This window comes from Osmerus mordax, chromosome 16, assembly GCF_038355195.1.
Source record: "Osmerus mordax isolate fOsmMor3 chromosome 16, fOsmMor3.pri, whole genome shotgun sequence".
Classification (NCBI taxonomy): Eukaryota; Metazoa; Chordata; class Actinopteri; order Osmeriformes; family Osmeridae; genus Osmerus; species Osmerus mordax.
In genome coordinates, this window is record NC_090065.1 from 7,021,539 (window position 1) to 7,040,621 (window position 19,083).

Here is a 19,083-nt window from a genome sequence, read left to right on the forward strand (position 1 = left end):
TTTTTTTGTGAGGTGAGTGTTTCTGTGAATGATGTATGGTGTAGCAGGTTAGCAACTATGGCTCCACCTAGTGGATATAAAAGACTTCCTTCACACAGTGATGCATTCTCCATGGTGGCCATCTCTAGATAGTGGCACCCTCCTCTCGCCCTCCCAACAAGCTGGTACCTTATCGCTATCCAAGTCAGACTGTTTAATTGACTTAGTTTTCATTATTCTCTCTGGATTTCCTCTGCCCCTGACCCGAGACATCTGATCTGAAGAGATGTAATAATTTACACAGGATTCAAATGGTTCATTTAACTGTATTTTCAATCATCCATCAGCTTTTAATACAAAGTCAACATACAATATCTACAGCCATGAGATAACAACAGAAATAACAGGTACAGAAGAACAGGGTATATGACGAGGTCCTGGGACTGGCCCTCACTTGATTTACTGTGTCTTTTCATTTTCATCACAAATTGATCGTAATGTTTTGTCAAGGAGTATAATCCATCATCAAGACATTTAATCAGGATCATATCAGGTCAATATTAAATTTAAAGACAAACCTTGTTGCAGTGTGGCAGTTTCTGTACAAATACACATGCTACCACATACTATTGTTGTCCACTATGTTTGTTGAGACTTTACTAAGTTACTGTGTACTGAATACAGCTCAGCATACTTCCAACTATTCTGCTCTATATGTCTAATTTCTTCTGAATGCCCCCAAACTCATATTAGCACGTTGGATTATTCCACTCTTGCTATAACAGAGGGGGAGTAAGAAGGGAACACTTTCAACTGAAACTATGTCTGGCTCTAAGTCTCTAACTAGTAGGACATCAGTATCAAATATCACTCCACGCAGAGTGCATTCAGTATACTAAAGCAAATAAAAAAGCACCAAAAATTACCATTAAAAAAACATTGACGATATCATACAGTAATGTTGGCTTGCCAAGTAAACAACATCTCATTGGTTATATTCGGTAAAATCCCAAATAAAACAGTAAGTAAATGAAACAAAAAAAGTTAAAAGTATTAACAGTAACAAAATATAATAATAAATATTAAAAAAGCATTTCAAATAAATAATTTAACTTAACAGGTGAATAATAACAATAAGGCTCTTTTTTTAATATAATAAGAACTACACCACTTCCAACCTCACATTATATCTTGTGCTCAGGCGCATGTACTGTGAAGAATTCCATGAAAGATGCTCTATGTACAAAACGAGTGGAAAGTCAAGAGTTCAGGTACAATGAAACCAAAGTGTGCTCTTCAAATCACAACACATTGAAGGGGAGAGTCTGGCTATGATTACACATCGAATCAGGAGAGAGAGGGGTGGGTTGGTGTCGAGGTACTTTTGAGGCACGCGGGAGAAGACTGTAGGGAGAAGATTAAGAGGTGTCATCTAAAATATTCTGTACAGTGAGACAATGGACAGGGAGTAGAACCTGGCAGAAACTTGGCAGAGAGCAGGGAGAGAAGGGTGGTGGTGGTGGAGTTCAGCCTGGGGCAGGACTGGAGTACTGTGACCTCCAAAGTCCACCTGTCAGAGCGTCTGCAGACACTGAGCATACTTGCGCCCCACAGGAGGGGGGATGTTGCTGTGAATCGCAGAATTCAAGTAGATTAGCTAAGAGAGTGAGGCCATGCTGCCCCCGAACACTGATCTCAAGTCAGCTTGACCTTACATCAGAATTGATACATCACCTTAGGAGGAAAAAAGGCCAAGCTGATCCCAGATCTGTCCAGGATGGCAACATCCCCTGGGCTACAATGTGACACAGTGCTAGATCAGCATAGGGACACATGATACTAATGCTAGCAGTAAAGCAGCAAAGAGAGGAACATCCAAATCAATGTAAGGCATTGACATGGAGAACAATGAGTAGAATTAACAAGTCATGTTTACAGTCATCTTACTGAAAATCTGGCAACTGTGAGAACCTTTCGAGATTTTTCTTAAGTCCTCCATGTTACATATGGCTCCAACACACACAATGAATATTGATGCATTTCTTGACAAACATGGTTTGAAATAAAATAGAGGAATGAGGACAGAGCTGTAACAAACAAGCTGGGCTGATTGATCACTGACTCTCGACACCATTCCTCATCACAGAATGAAGCTGCCCAGAGTCACTGATCGCCAAATCAGCATGGTCTTTTCTCCCTCAAATGGTAAGAGGCTTGATTGAAGAGCCTGGCTGATTGTAGATCAGTGCCTAAAGGCAGCTTCTGCTCAGGGCTCGCAGTCCATGTATGCAGGATGTTACACCCGATCTCTCCTGTTTTGAACTCTATCTCCCATCTGCCCCCGGGACAGCTTGTCTTGGCACTGTGGGTCGGGTAACCAGCGTCCAATCGGGAGCTGCTCCAACCGGTCCCCAGTCCCTAGCTCTGGTCCCACCTGGTCAGTCCATACCATGCTCTGGACTAGCTGTGTCAGACAGGCATCTGAGCACAGCACTGAGCCACACTCACAGACACATGACACGGTCACCATTACGTTCACCCCCTAGTACACCAAACCAGATAGAAAGATCACAATAAAAATCCCGAGTAGGGTGCAGCAAATATCCAGGCTTTTTAGTGTCCTTTGTTACAACATATATCAATATTTCCTGTTCTGAAGCAGTTTATATGGTTCACAGGTTGGTACTGGAGATAGCTGACCACCACGACACACACAGGTATTATACTTCCTTCACACTGGAACACTGAGGTAAGAATATGCAGGGTTACACATGAATAGTCTCCCACACCCAGAGAGTCTCTCCAGGACAGCTTCTGAAAGAGCAGCTAGGTGTTTGATGACATAGATCTGTTCTGGTTTTGTTGTTGCTTGTCTTGTAGTCGTTGTATAATTCATTGTTGTTGGAAACTTTCCCCCTCCTGTTGAGAAGGGTTCACCATCAGGTTGTTTTCCGCAGTCTGCTTGTGTCTCTCTCTCTCTCTCTCTCTCTCTCTCTCTCTCTCTCTCTCTCTCTCTCTCTCTCTCTCTCTCTCTCTCTCTCTCTCTCTCTCTCTCCTCCTCTCTCTTTCTCTGTCCCTCTCTCTCTCATTGACTCTTTGTTTGTGGACCTCAGAGCAGAAAGATGGAGGGATGGCCCCCCCTCTCTTTATGTTGCATAGTGGTCGAAGCTGCCCAGGTACTCCAGAGCAGCCTGATAGCAGAACTGGTACTCGTCCTGAGGAGGGAGAACACAGAGAACACAGGAGGAACCATTATCCTCTGGCACGACAGTCATCGAGAACATGGCCGGTTCACGCAATAGTTGAATTATCGACACTAAAACATGGAGTCCTTTGGGTGGGGAAACAGTTTAAGGAGGACTTTGTCACGTGACAAGACATGATGTCATCAAAGCTGGAGTGAATTTCCAGGCCCCAACCACACACCTCAGTCTGGACCATAGCAGGTCGCTGTGTCCGCAGCATCTTGACCGTCTGGAAGATGTCTACGGCTCCCTCGTAGCGCATCCTCTCCAGCACGATGCTCAGGGTGATGAACACGCCGCTCCGCCCCACACCAGCACTGAACACACACGGGTGTCCAAGCGCACACATACAGAAACAGACACATACAAAAACACATGTTCCCACATCCACACGGAATCATCAGCTATGACCTTACTGAAATGCTCGGCGGTAGTAAGTAATAGTAAGGCAGGCACACCCGCAGCGAACTCTTACCTGCAGTGAACACTGATAGGTCCGTCCTGGCCAAACTGTTCTTTAGTTTTGTGCACTTGGCCTATAAAGTCAATAAAGCCCTCCCCAGACTTGGGCACACCCTGCTCTGGCCAATCGGTGAACTGGAATTGACGCACCGTTCGTGATTGGCCATCCTGAGGAGAGAAGGAGACAGAGAGCAACATTATAGAAGGAGCAAATAGAAGACCAGTCTGAATGAAGGAGCACTTTATACAGTATAACACTCAGTCATGTCTGTCCTATTGTCAATCCATGTATCAATATGTGTAACCTGAATCAACAATAGAATAGAATATCTTTATTTGTCATTGCACAAGTACAACGAAATTGAGAATCTTTGTTCAATCTTTGTTACAAAAGCAAAACAATGTTTGGTCTGTCTGTGGTTCCTGCCTGTCGCCAGTTTGTCTGCTTCTCTGCCTGTCGGTCTGTCTATCCATCCGTCTGCCTGCCTGCCTGCCTGCCTTCCTGCTTTTCTGATCGCTTGCTTGTCTCTCTGTCTGTCTGACCACCATTGTGCTCTTCTCTGTCTGCTGTTCCATCATGTCTCTTCCCAGCCTGTTTGACTCCTCTCTAATGGAGATCAATACAGCATCTGTCAATGGGCCTTCAGCACAGGACAGGCTTAACAGGAGTAATCTACGACGGACACACGCGCGCACACACACAAATTTACAAACACACATACACACGCACACAGGCCAGGCGTCAAGCGAGAACATGCTTGACTGGAGTAATCTATGGCAGGTCGATAGGGCCAACTTGCTACAGCGCACACACACACACACACACACACAGGTACACACACACACACAGCTGATCGATGGAACACGCTCATTTCTACGAGTCGCCTCACACCTCTTGATGGATAGGGAATAGAGAGGAAATGTCAGAGAGTCTGATGTTACAGTTACTGAATACAATATGAAATAAACCACCAAGGGGACACACGCACACACACACACACACACACACAAGCACGCACACACACCACACTACACACACCACACCACACACACTCACCCTGGCGTCTGTGACTTTGAACTCTCGTAGGATGTACTGGGGCATGTTGTACTCAGCCATGGGGTCCACCACAAAGTACTGGTACCCGGGCTGAGCGCTCAGCAGGCCAGTACTGGTGACACTTCTCCTGTAGGGAGGAACACACACAGGAGGTTACAACTAGGAATATGTATGTGTGTGTCTGTGTGTGTGTGTTGTGTGACAGTGTCTGTTCTCTTACCCGTCCCATCTCTCTCAGTTTGGTCAGCATGACTACAATAGTAGAGTTGTGTTCCCACAGCATCCTCCAGAAGTCCTCTGTGGTCTCAGCCAGGGGGCCCTGGGTGGCAATGTATCCCCTCTGCTGCCTACACACACACAAGCACACACACACACACGCACACACACACACACACATGCACACAAACACACACACATACACACACATCGAAGCAAGTTAAATTGGACTCTGTGTATCTGATGACTGTGATGGGAGATGATGGCTGTAGTAGAGTATTTTTGACCCTATCACTTGAGCCCAGAGGACAAGATGTCATCACAAGGACAATGTGTGTCATGTGAAGCTCTCATAACCACTGTGTGACAGAATGTGACCAGATTTGACAGGTAAGAGCACTGAATTGAAACTCCTATCTGGTCCATTCACCATCTCCTGACGTTCAAGATAACGCTCCGTACCTGTATCCATCTATGTAGCTGGCGTTGACATAATCGGACCCCTCCAGGCCTCTGATTGGCTGGAGACAGACACGAGTGGTCTCATAGGGCATGATGTTGACTAGTCGGTTTTTAAATTTGTTGCTGGGCAGGTTGGCCGTTACAAAGCGGGACGTGTGGGCCTTGGTGTTGGCCAAACGCTGTTAAGAACAGGAAGAAAGAGTTAACCATTGTTTTCGTTGAATGTTCTAGAAAGAGACAGTCACGCTGAATACATTATCTATCCTGATGGATCGAGGCTATGTTGCAGGTTCTACATCAGCCTAATCTGTCATTGACATGTGGATCCCAGGTGAAAACATGGAGGTGAAATCATCTCCACCTTGAACTCGAGCTCCATGCCGGTGACGTGCTCCCCGGTCTCCACCTGGCCCAGCTTCTGCATGTACGAGTACAGGCTCCTGGCGGCCACCTCCGTGTTCCCGCAGGCCACGGCCTCCAGCAGGGCCTCGTGGATGAAGCTGTACTGGTCCTCCGTCTGCACCATGTAGTTGCGCTGCGACCTCATCAGGGTCACGTGACCGTAGATGTCGGCGGTGCGCTCGTGTCTGATTCGCTCCAGCATGGCGTCGATGACGATGAAACAGCCGGTGCGGCCCACCCCCGCACTGGAAGAGAGAGAGAGAGGGGATTGGAAAGGGAGGGGGGGAAATTGTAGGCATATGTAAGTGTGTATACGCATGTATGTCAGGTGGCTAAGCGGTTAGGGAATCGGGCTATTAATCAGAAGGTTGCCGGTTCGATTCCTGGCCGTGCGAAATTATGTTGTGTCCTTGGGCAAGGCACTTCAACCTACTTGCCTTGGGGAGAATGTCCCTGTACTTACTGTAAGTCGCTCTGGAAAAGAGCGTCTGCTAAATGACTAAATGTAAATATAAGGACTGTATGTATGTATGTGTAAGTGTGATTACCAACCTGCAGTGGGCGATAATGGGTCCAGCGTCTGGGGGGTTGCAGGCCTTGACCCTGCGCAGGAAGGCCAGGAAGGGGGTGGGGTACTCAGGCACCCCGTGGTCGGGCCAGGCTGTGAACTGGAACTGTCTCACCTCCCTCCGCTCACTACTGCCACTCTGAAACAATAGGACACGCAGAGAATTACACTCCTAATCATTCCCATTGTTAAAGGACACACAGTGGTAACCACCATTTAGCGTGATGGACATAAGGTCTATTCCACAGGTAAAATGCTGAGAGAGGAGGGGATTACAGGTATTAAGGATTTCTTGTTTTTACATCATCTATAAATGAGTCAGTGAATCAGTTTCCTTTGTCACCTAATTAGATAGAACTGATCTAGTGACAAACATGTTGACAGACATGAGGTTGTTTTCAGACACCAGTACTTCTGTGCTTGCCCTTGAATAGTCACCGGTTTTTGTTGACAGCATTTTCTTTTTTCGGCAGGTTGATATTTACGAGAGCTTCCTGGCAGTTAAAAGCATGCTCCTGCCCTACTTTCTCAGTATGTGGGACAGCGAGACCTGCTGTGTATTCTAAATGAGATACAACCCTGGCACAACACACAGAAGCCTCGCTCTACGACACTCGATTAACTGCAGTCTTTTAGCCTCAATCTTGTTCCAACTCGAGAGTGACAGTTGAGATTTGAATTCACGTCTGTTCTAATTATTTCTGCATTATAAGTGGATTGAAAGGCGTACGGTTCTGTTGGGGCATGACAGATGCCAGACAGGGGACATTTAAATCGAGGAGGAGACGGATTTGGGGAATGAAAGAAAGAAGAAAAAGGGGCAAAGACAAAGAGAGAAGAGCTGAAGAGAGACACGGTTTGAAAAACAAACAAACAGAAGACAACGTCTCTTCCGACTGTAGTTGAGTGTGTGTGTGAGCACACCTTGTGTAGAGAAAACGTGCGAACACAGAAGGTGGCCAGCTCCATGGTGTCCAGCAGAGTGACCTGAGTCATGCCGTATGTCTCAGTCCCGCGGCTCGGCCAGTACTGGTCACACTTGATCTGCAGGTGGGACGTTAACATCATCGTCATCATCATCATCATCATCGTCATCATCATCGTCATCAGTAGGAAGGCTCATTGAGTTTAAATCTTTTGGACATATTCGCTCTGCCCACCACTGAAACGTTGTAGCTGCTGTGTGTTTGTCATTGACTGGACAGGGTCAGTGAGGAGACAGATTGGTGACATTCAGTGGGTGACACTCCTCTCCACTGCACCCTGACGAGGACGGCAGGGCCCAACAACGAGCCCTGAAGTGGATGCAAATGACCCAATGACCCGCCAGTCTGGACAGCCCTTAATCAATGACAGTGTCCTAGATGATATGCCCTACTGCAATGAGCTGACGACAGCAGTGGATGACCTGTTGTCATGGAAACACTACCCTGATGGATGGCGATGCCCCAGTGCCACGAGATGAGCTGGGAGTAGATGAGTGAAGAGGGCTGCGTGGATGAAACCCAATTCAAAGCTAAATCTAAATGACTTTGCATTAGCCAGAGTCTGCCTGAAAATTCAGGTAGGGATGTTTGCATTTGTGTATGCAGGCCTTTGGTTCCATTGTCACGGACAAATAAACATTTGCATCCCCTCACCCGTGACTTCTCCTCCAGGCGGGTCATCATGACCACGGATGCGGCCCGCTGCTCCCACACCATCCTCCAGAAGTCTCCGAAGGTCTCGGCCAGGGGGCCCTGCGTGGCGATGTAGGCGTTCTGCTTCCTGTAGCCGTCGATGTAGTTGGCGTTGATGTAGTCGCTCCCCAGGATGCCTAGCGAACACAGCAACCATCTGGTCAACCACAATATTTACATCGCCGCTCCCCTGACAAACCTGCCTTTGTTTGCCTCTTGGTAGTTTACTCGATGAAAGAAAACACTGTTGTTCGATTCAATGTGAGAGGACATACATCCATACATTTACATAGTCATTTTTTTTTGCAGCATTTTTTTTATACATGACGTACAGTGTGGGGGGGTGAGCAGCAGAGGGGTGTGGGGGAGAGTACCTTCTATGGGCGCCAGGATGACCCGGGTGTGGTCGTAGGCGATGACGTTGGCGTAGCGGTTCTTGGGCTTGTTGACCTCCAGGTTGGAGTGTTCCCAGGTGAACTGCTGCCCCGGGTCGATGGACTGGACAGAAAGGACAGGGACCAGACAAGGAGGAGACCCAGTGGTTGGACACAGTCAGAGCAGACAAGGAAGACATGGCCATGAGGGATTCTGTACTTTATACTATCACCCAATAACAGTGCGCAAAAACCATGGTATCTTTTTTACAGTATAGAATGATGCCTATTCATTCATTATCTACAATACTTGATAAAACTAGCCGCTGTACAGTTTTCACTGTTAAGAGTCCTAGCTGTTATACAGTATGCACTGTTAAGACTCCTAGCTGCTGTACAGTATGCACTGTTAAGACTCCTAGCTGCTGTACAGTATGCACTGTTAAGACTCCTAGCTGCTGTACAGTATGCACTGTTAAGACTCCTAGCTGCTGTACAGTATGCACTGTTAAGACTCCTAGCTGCTGTATAGTATGCACTGTTAAGACTCCTAGCTGCTGTACAGTATGCACTGTTAAGACTCCTAGCTGCTGTACAGTATGCACTGTTAAGACTCCTAGCTGCTGTACAGTATGCACTGTTAAGACTCCTAGCTGCTGTATTGTGGTGCAGACATTGGTCAAGTCCTTGGTCCTGGAGAGTAAATCCATTCCAAGTCCTTGGTGCTCCAGCTGGCTCACCTCGTACTCCTGAGACAGACGCAGGTTGTCGTTGGCCTTGAGCAGCTCCGTGTGTTCGGCCAGCTCCGTGATGGGGAGGGGCGGGTGGCTCAGCATCCCTGAGGACGCAGGGCAGCACAGGGTTCAAGCACACAGCTCAGGGGACTAGGACGCAGATGGCACTGTTTATCTGCTCAGCACCAACGAGGAGAGGAAGGTGCTGTGTGTGTGAACTACCCAGGAAGACTCTCCGTTTACTGTAACATGACAATCATAGCATCCTGTATTCTGTGAGGTGACACCGATTTATCTTGCTAACCTGTACACCTCATATAAATGTATGAATAGGAATGTATGAGTGTATAACATGAAGCACACACCTTAAAGGTCAGTTGAACAAAAAAAAGCAATTACAGCAGTAAACTGTTTGATGTTTGCAGTATGCAGTGCAGCCGTGGAAAATCAATTTTGATGCGTGTAAGGGACAAAGTGGGGCGATTCGTTTTTCCTTTGATGTGGAATAGCTTTTCTCAGCGATCAGGGGAGCGATGACTCAGAGAAAACAACCACAGACAGAACACTAATTACATCACACACACACACCTCCCACACAGCAGGAGGTGGATAAGGAGTGTTATCCCCAGTACAATGTAGGTGTACCGTGCAATCTCTAGAAAACAGCATTATCCATGCAATCCCATATCACCATAATCCATTTATTACCAAAACCAGAACCTATTCTCCATGGAGTGTGTAAAATGGCATGAACAGCTTTTCAAACCATTATTATTCTGGAATTAAAAGACATGAATGTTCAAGGCACTATTCTTCTGTGTGAGACGTCAGAGATGCTGACATGCATGGGCTTGTGTTGGTGCTAATTCAATCCCAGCATGGTGTCTATCTGTGGAATCTACAACACTCTTAGAATCGTCCTGTCGCATTCTATGGCAGAGAGAGAGAGAGAGAGAGAGAGAGAGAGAGGGAGTGAGAGAGAGAGAGAGAGAGAGAGAGGGAGGGAGGGAGGGAGGGAGGGAGAGAGAGAGAGAGAGAGGGAGGGAGGGAGGGAGGGAGGGAGGGAGAGAGAGAGAGAGAGAGAGAGAGAGAGAGAGAGAGAGAGAGAGAGGGAGGGAGGGAGGGAGGGAGGGAGGGAGGGAGGGAGGGAGGGAGGGAGGGAGGGAGAGTAAACGGGAAAGAAAAATTGAGAAATAGAGACAGTTTCGAGTTCTGTTCGGTCTTCTGTCTAAGACAGATTGTATCCATTCAGCTAGTTTCCAGGCATCTAGAGAGAAAGCCTCGTGGGAGGATGCGTGGGACAAGATAGAGCTTCAAGGTTTTATTGCCTCAGAACAGTATTGACAAAAGATGATGATATTAAATTGCCAAATGAACATCCATTACAGTAGCTCTAATGGTTCCACATTCAGTTAATTTAACCAACAGCCAAATACCTGGCTGGTGAACACATTGGTAGGATTTCAGGGCAGCTGCTGTCTCTTGCAGTACCTAATAGCATGGCTCTACATACGGGAACCAAACCAATTACCTTGCCAAAGCACCACAGAAATAGAACTAGAATTTCCCACACATTCTATACAGAGTTCTTTTGCCTTGAGGAAGCATTTCTGTGTAACACGGTGGGACACAGGAAGCAGATCACTAGCTGGTGTTAGTGCCTGAGCAGCTGTGGTGCTAAGGCTCACAGCCGGTAGGGAGGCGGAGTGGCTCCTCGTTATCTGCCCATCTCAGGGGGAACAGGAAGTACCAAGCTCAGCAGAGAAAAAAGGAAAGTACTGTGCTTGTTTAGCACAGCTCTCTAACAGAACCAAATGCACTCTTAAATTTGTTTTGTCACTCAATGGAGAACGATAGGTCAAACCGATTTGATCATTTCTGAATGTCCACCTGCTTCCGTCTGGTCTGGCACGGTAACCTGGCGGCGTTGTGGAGTGTGGGTGGACAGAGACAACTACAGGTTTTGGGAAGAGAGCTGTTGCTCTGTGATGACTAAGCCATGATGACTCAGCAGTGACTGTACTACCTGGACGGCGGCCATTTTAATCGGGATGGAGATTTCGATGTGGAAAGTAAGTCTGTCAGGAAGACCATGGCGTCCTCATCCGTACATCCAGGGTTTGACATTGAGGAAGTAAGGCAGCTTTGGTCTTCACCATTATACTCTGTCCCCCAATTTGTGTGTGCGTTTGTGTGTGTGTGCATCTATCAACAGTACCTACCAGGGGTTTGGAAGTTGATGCGTCTCATCTCGACAGGGTCCGTGGGATGGTGTGCCATCATCTCAGCATTACCCAGAAGACTCTTGGTGCCCGGCTCGGAGTCCTTCCTCTTACTGCTTGGCATCCAAGAAGGACAGGGAAGAGGTTGAAAAAACAATAAGAAGGGGGAAGTGTCTGCAAAGAAAGCTTCTTAACACAATACATTTTCATCAAGAGGGAAGATGCTGTGTCATGCTTCCGTTAGTTATACAGTTTCACTTTGTAAAAAAAAAAACTTATTTTATTTTTTTTGTTAGAACTGAACTTCACTCGTTAATCTCACCTGTCAGGTTTGCTGCTTCCGGATAAACAGTGGCGAGGGAGGGAATAATGAGAGGAGGAGGAGAAGGAGGAAACAGACAGATGGAGAGAAAGAAAAATCAATAGGATGCATTTGTATTCAACAGCTTGATGACCTACAGGCTGGAGGTAACGTGGTAGGGCAGGGCTGTTTGCTACACAGGTGCACACCAGTCCTTCTGCTGCTAAACTGGTGGGAGACAGCTGCATTTTCACACTTATCAGTTTGCAAAATGAAGCGCGGGGACTTGACCATTAAGATAAAGTTTCAGCATCTAGGTGGCTAGACATGGCCGTGTTTTAAGATCCTCCTATCACTGCAATACTTAATGAAAAAAACAGACGATAGGAAAGAATAGAAATACCTTCTCCCTTCTGCTTTATCACTTACTTCTTGTAGAGGAGGATAGCGATGACGATGCAGATGATGAAGACCACAGCCAGGACGGGTCCCACCACCCAGATGAGCCCGTCCCCCGCATCCAGGGGCTGGGGGTCCGAGTCTGGGGCGATCACTGGATCTGTGTATGGGCTGGCCACATACATCTTCTACGACACACACAAAAGCCCACACGCACACACACACGCACGCACACACACACACAGAAATAAGGCATTAGAAGTCATTGAGATAAAGAGTGAACACCTTGGAGGGGAACTGAAGTGAAAATGATTGAATATTATTGCCTTTTTCATGCCCTTGTCTTTGACGGACGCATCTGTGATTGTTTGAGCAGCTCTGCCCGAATGATTGTAATATGAGGTGAGAGATTGTGTAGACAGAGAGAGAGAGAGGAAGAGAGACAGAGAGAGGGAGAAAGTGCTAGAGAGAGGTGGAGACAGGGGATTAATAAGATAAAGGGAACGAGAGGGAGGGAGGGAGGGAGAGATACAGAGAGGGAGCCAGGATAGTAGTTAAGAGGAAAAAGAAGAGAAATGACCAGTTCACGGCTCTGGTTTGTCCGTACCCCAGTGGTGGCGTTGAGTTCTGCCAGGATGAAAAAGACATACTCCTGTCCTGGTTCGAGGGCACGGTTCTCAAAGCCTCCATAGTCCAGCTGGTCTCCCAGGGTGAAGAAGGCGGGCAGGGTGGCGGGGGTGAAGCGGGCAGTGATGTAAGCCCTCCTCAGGTCCACCTGCTTCTGCTGCCGAGAGTCCCTCTGACGCTGGCTGATGTCCTTCAGCAGCTGAGGGGAAAAGAGGAGGGAGAGCGGAGATGTTTCGAGGGACGCGTGCTGGATGGGAGTACTGCGTGCGTGCAGGCAACGTGGCAGTCCTGCTCATACCTCCTCCAGGTCCATTTCATCTGGGCTCTTCAGGTGTCTGATAACACCCCTGGCTCTTCTTAGAGGGACCACAACCACATACACGTTCCTAAAACACACGCACGCACCAACAGTCAAAACAATGACTTTTATTAGATGACCAAATGACATCACCGATTGTGTCTGCGCTTAAGACGAAATGGAATATCATGAAGACGCAGCTATCTAACAGCTCATACTTGACGGGGCTGCGTGTCTCCAGCGAGGGTAAGATGATGGTGACGGTGGTCTCCGTGTCACGGGTGTGGTCCACCTCTGGGCGGCGGATGGTGATTGGTGGAGAGGTCTTGGCATGGATGCGGTGACGGAGGCCCCCCATGTTGCCCTCGGGAGAGGTGATCTTGAAGTCGTAGCTGGTGTCGGGCTTCAGGTTGGGGATGACCGCTTTCCTCAGACGAGCATCGACCTCCATCTTCTGACCGTTATACTCCACCTGGCCAATGGGCAGGAACAGGGTGGGGTTAGGGATTATGACATCCTGAACAGACGCACACACAGACACACCACACAGACACACCACACAGACACACCACACAGACACACCACAGACACACCACACAGACACACCACAGACACACCACACAGACACACCACAGACACACCACACATACACACCACAGACACACCACACAGACACACCACACAGATACACACCACACAGACACACCACACAGACACACACCACACAGACACACACCACACAGACACACACCACACAGACACACACCACACAGACACACCACACAGACGCACACACAGACACACCACACAGACACACCACACAGACACACCACACAGACACACCACACAGACACACACCACACAGACACACCACACAGACACACACCACACAGACACACCACACAGACACACCACACAGACACACCACACAGACACACACCACACAGACACACCACACAGACACACCACACAGACACACCACACAGACACACACCACACAGACACACCACACAGACGCACACACAGACACACCACACAGACACACACCACACATACACACCACACATACACACCACACATACACACCACACATACACACCACACAGACACACCACACATACACACCACACACAAACACCACACAGACACACCACACAGACACACTTACAGTGAAGCGGTAGGGGTAGGTGCTCTCAGGGAACTCCCAGGTGAGCAGGACGCTGGTCTTGGTTGCCAAATTGACAGAGAAGTTCCTGGGAACGTCTGAAAGCGAGACAGAAAACAGAGTCAGCGGCCAATCCCACGCTCCTCCTTGGCTCCTCCTCTCTGCTCGCAGCCCTGGAGGAAGGAAGGCAGGGAGACCGTGTCAGTGTCGGAGGGAGAGAAGAACAGATGAAGGTTAGCTAGGAGGATGAGGAGGTGCGGAGGTGAGTGGAGAGAGAGGCAGGGACAGCGACAGACAGACAGACGGTGAGAGAGTGAGACATGCCCCATTCTAGGCCTCAGGGTGCTCAGTGTGGGGTTGTTAGGTCGTTAGGACATATCACACATCCACAAAGGTACAGAGAGAGTTGGACAGGTCAAAAGGAGGTGGTAGATATATGTGATAAACCTACCTTTTAGATACCAACCGTGTCTCCAGTCAGTCAGTCAGTGAACCCATGCTCAACACTTACCTGCCATGACAGGACACGTCCTGTTTGGAATCAGAACTGTGTTTTGGGGATGTAGACAGTGTTGTCTACATCTTTGTCCACGCACATTCTGTCGCTTCGCTTCGTTGGTGAGGGGTGGATGAGGGAGGTGGTGAGTGGTAAGTGTTTGGAGGTGAATGGGGATTGCGAGGTTTTTTCCCCTGGTCATTGTAGTTCTCACCCCTGGTGCACTGTGATCAAAAGGGCTTACCCCTAAGAACTGGCCTAGAGTCAGGTCCACATTTTAGAACACGCCAGAGGTTCTTTCAATTGAAGACTTGACATCTGCCTCCGGGCCGGTGCTTACAAGGGGTGGGAGGGAGTGTGGGGGGGGGGTTAGGTCCCCAGAGCCACAAGCCTCAGGTCAGCCCTACCTGTATCGAAGGCCAGGGTTGAGCTCAGCAGGGGGGGGCTGAAGGGGCCTGAGCCAGCGCTGGTGTGCGCTCTCAGCTGTACCTCGTAGACTGTGCTGGGGTTGAGGCCCAGGATAGTGTAGCTGGACTCGCTAGCCGGGACCGTGACCAGCCAGGGGGCGGCGGGGGTGGCGGCAGCAGGGGTGGCGGCGGGCGGCTTGGTACCCCCCACCTCCCGGTAAGTGATCGTGTACTCTGTGATGACACTGTTCTCTTGGGCAGGGTCGGGGGGGTTCCACGAGAGCTGGAGGGAACAGCAGGTGGCATTGACCTCATCAGAGACCTGGGGGAACCCACTGGGCGGTTGATCGGGCACCTCGACTTCCTGCCGGGCCTCCTCCCCGTAGCCCGCGCGGCTCTTGGCGGCCAGGGTGAAGATATACGTGACAGCAGGCCTGATGTCAGTGAGCGTGTACGTCCTCTCCCGGGCACTGAGCTCCACCGTGGTGTCCAGAGTGGCGTTCTGGGGCCTGACACCAAGCCGGTACCCCAGAACCTCCACTCCAGCCTCCTGAGGACCGGCCCCGGGCCCAGAGCAGCCAGGAGGGGGAGCCCAACGCACCACCACCGAGGGACCAGGCTCTGGACGAACCCACAAAGAGGGAAGCCCTGGGACTGGAGAACAAGAGGAGCCCGTCACTAATCAAGTTGAGCCCATATCTTCAGTGGATGCAGTCGAGTAAGGCCTTGGATTGAGCCTGTTGTCAGTGCTGAGACAGAAGGAGAGCATCTTACCCAGCCCCAGAGTCTGAACCACCTTGGCTTTGCTGTGAGTTCCATCTCCCTTGGTGGTGTATGCTGCCACAGACACAAAGTAGGAGGTGTCAGGCTTCAGCCCCCCCACGATCAACTCCTGCAGGGTAAAACACACACACACACACACACAGACAGACAGAACACAAAACAAAACAGAGACAGAAGATAAACTAACTTTCCCTCTGAATCACTTCCTTCCTTCCTCCCTCTCTCTCGCTCCAGTTGAACAGCAAGGCTCAGCCGGGCAAGTCAGGCAGGTTATGTCAGAGGGAGAGGATACGGAACTTTTAAACCGGTTTTGCTAATGAGGATTCCGTAACAGTCTTTATGCAACGTCCTGTAAGTACAGTACAGCTGGAGGCGCCTGGGAAGGGTTCGATAGTGAGAGTGGAAGAATGTGTGGAAGAGATATCTGTACTCACATACTGAGCAGAGTCATCCTCCTCCATCTGAACCCACAAGAGAGACCCACAGGCAGACACACACCGAGAGAAGAGGAGAGAAAGAGAGAGAGGGAGACGGAGAAAAGAAGAGTCAAAAGATCAGCCGGATGGGAGGCTCAAAGGGGATGATGTACATTTGAGCGTGGGGAGATGTCTTAAAGGCAGGGATGGAAGTGAGGGATCTTGGAGAAGTGTGTCTAACAACGGAAGCTCCACGACTGTCGGATGACCTCACCTGGGAGTCGTCCAATAAGAGGTCTTTAATTCGAGGCAGGCTCCGGGATTCGCCGCTTTCCACGCGGCTGTAGTGCACTTGGTAACCACGGATCTGACCTTGCCGTTGCCCCGATAACACTGATCGCCAGGTGACCATTAGCGCAGAGGAGTTGAGGGGTCTAGCTTCAACCTGCCGAGGGGCCGCACCTGGGACTGAGGAACGTCACACACACACACATGAACAAATGCATGACAAAGCCTATCGTTTTTTATGAAAACACACACACACACCCACACTCACCATCCTCGCTAGTGCGGCAGAGTAGAGCAGGGCTGTCTGGTCCGGTCCCTTGTGTGGTGAAGGCGGACATGGTGATGCGGTACCAGGTCCACTTGTACAGGCCCTCCAGGAGCACCTGCCCCTGCTCCATGGGGATGGGAAACCCCTTCACCTCCTCCCCCTGACCTCCAGTCCCGACTGCAGCCCCGGAGCCTGACACTCTCTGGTAGCGCACGTCATACCCAGCCACGGCGCCATTTTGGTTGTCCGCTGGTGGCGCTTTCCAACTTACCCTCAGGGAGGTGGAGCTGGGGCTGTCACAGGACACGCCCTGTGGTGCGGCCGAGGGCTCTGATTGGATACAGGGAAGGAACAGTTGTGTAGGGGGAAGGAGTTGGTAAGAAGATGAGGAAGAGGCGGGGAGACGGTGATAGGGTGTGGAGCGATCGAGGATGAGAAAACCCCAAACCAAACACAAGGATGAGACAGAAGGGTAAAAAAACATAAATTACAATAAACAAAGAAGAACTGAAGAATAAGACTGAGAACCGAAGAACAAAAGAAATAATACTGACACGAAATAACTTCCTGGGACAAAGACAAACATGACTCAACCAAACAAAGACCAAGAACCCATAATGCAGTAGCAGAATGTTAGGTACAGAGAATAATGAAGTTATGTAGAGAGTGGGGTATCGATTTACTCAAAGTGGACAACTTAATTACGTCCAGTGAGTAGGAAGTGTAACTGATACTCAGTGGCATTTTCAGGTAGCCATGACAATGCACGGGTAGAATGTACAGTCGAAATTAGAGCAGGACCAGGATCACTGTAGACCACATTAACGTACACAAACAACAAAAACAGACGCTTTTATCGATGGACAAAACATAGAAAATTGGAGCAATATGAATAGATTGAGAGATTGAGAAGAAGGCACTTTACAGAGGGCCAGACAAACATACAAATAGACACACTGAAAACCTCACCACAACCACTGCCTCCACCACTTCACCGCACACACACAACCTGAGTACTATAGCTGGCCACACGTGTGTGAGAGTGTGTGTGTGTGAGAGGGAGAGAGAAGCAGAAAGTGAGTGAGAGAGTATCAATCCCAGCTGATAGGTTGGTGTGTACTCACTGGGCTGTGTAACCAGTGTTCTGTTGGCCTCAGGGAACAATCTAGATGTGCAGCAAAGCTTGCCGATAACCCGACACTCATAAACTCACTGTGAAATGAATTCTCCTCCGTGAAATGGGCTCCTTATCTCCTCCCCTACCTGCTAGCTCTGACTGTGCGCCAACACTTGACGGTCGGCCCTTCAATGTGAGAGAATCAGCAATTGACAATCTATCTGTTCCATGTGCTGTTCTAATTTCTGTGGAGGCTGTCTATGTGGTGTTACACTACATAGCATGTGTTGCTACAGTTCCAAAAGAACCTACTCCAGTTGTTTTCTCAGTGATGAAAACGTTTTCACAAGGCTCACCTGTAAGGTTGGTACAGTAAAGTACTTTGGACCCATTTCTGACTGTGACCGCTGTGATAACACAGTACATGACACGGCGTACTTTCCTTGAATTCTTTCATCCTTCTATCCTTTCCAAAGTCTTTCTCTCGTCTGCCAATGGGGACGAGGAGAAGGAGGCGAGGAAAGGAGACATGGAAAGGGCACCGTACTTACCTGCTCAGTGGCAAAGCCAACCAATCAGGAGCATTATGACCCGTAACCGATCTCAGTCCACCCCTCATTTCGAGAGAGTAGAAAACCGTGAAGGAGAAAACAGTCAGAGGAGGAATGGAAGAAGACGAAACAGAAAACACCGAAATCTGTTGTGCATTAGGAAAGGCACACTCCAACATAGAGGTGGAAAGAGGGATGGAGGGGAGTGTGGAAGATGGAGTGAAAGAAGGGTAAAGATACGACCGATGCGTCCCAGGTCTCAGCGAATCCGGAGCTGCGGAACAACAAAACTGCAGCATGTGTGTGTGTGTGTGTGTGTGAGCATGCGCGCGTCAAACACAAAGACAGACGTACTGGCTTGAGAGGTCTTCTGCACCAGCTCGTTGGTGAACGCTCCGATGCCTTTGTTCGAAATGGCGGCCAGTGAGAAGGAGTACTCTGTGTTGGCCTTCAGCCCCTCCACGGTGTACGAGGACCTGGGCCCGAACGTCCGCTTCTCCTGTGAGACAGCAGGGGAGAGCGACAGCAGAGAGATGGGGAGCAGAAAGAGGGAGGACGGACATGAGA

At 49.2% G+C, this 19,083-nt stretch overlaps 2 protein-coding genes across 2 annotated transcripts in view; one reads left to right on the forward strand and one right to left on the reverse strand.

Annotated features, from left to right (window-relative positions):
* Window positions 1-945, forward strand: part of LOC136959289 (methyl-CpG-binding domain protein 3-like) — a 165,623-nt gene extending 164,678 nt beyond the window's left edge. Inside the window, exon 8 of the transcript XR_010878729.1 lies at window positions 936-945. The gene's annotated coding sequence lies outside the window, so the exon portion shown is untranslated. The remainder of the gene's footprint in view (window positions 1-935) is intronic.
* The window catches only part of LOC136958866 (receptor-type tyrosine-protein phosphatase S-like), a gene marked incomplete at its 5' end in the record, with an annotated part of 37,937 nt that continues 19,178 nt past the window's right edge, over window positions 325-19,083 (reverse strand). Inside the window, 26 exon segments of the mRNA XM_067252984.1 lie at window positions 325-3,194; window positions 3,406-3,541; window positions 3,700-3,854; window positions 4,744-4,827; window positions 4,829-4,870; window positions 4,964-5,090; window positions 5,422-5,600; window positions 5,783-6,068; window positions 6,376-6,530; window positions 7,316-7,435; window positions 8,032-8,207; window positions 8,445-8,568; window positions 9,185-9,282; window positions 11,401-11,516; window positions 11,723-11,737; window positions 12,131-12,288; window positions 12,708-12,926; window positions 13,026-13,113; window positions 13,244-13,497; window positions 14,194-14,288; window positions 15,094-15,747; window positions 15,868-15,985; window positions 16,311-16,337; window positions 16,567-16,760; window positions 16,849-17,178; window positions 18,871-19,015. Coding sequence (XP_067109085.1) covers window positions 3,126-3,194; window positions 3,406-3,541; window positions 3,700-3,854; window positions 4,744-4,827; window positions 4,829-4,870; window positions 4,964-5,090; window positions 5,422-5,600; window positions 5,783-6,068; window positions 6,376-6,530; window positions 7,316-7,435; window positions 8,032-8,207; window positions 8,445-8,568; window positions 9,185-9,282; window positions 11,401-11,516; window positions 11,723-11,737; window positions 12,131-12,288; window positions 12,708-12,926; window positions 13,026-13,113; window positions 13,244-13,497; window positions 14,194-14,288; window positions 15,094-15,747; window positions 15,868-15,985; window positions 16,311-16,337; window positions 16,567-16,760; window positions 16,849-17,178; window positions 18,871-19,015 — 4,164 coding nt within the window.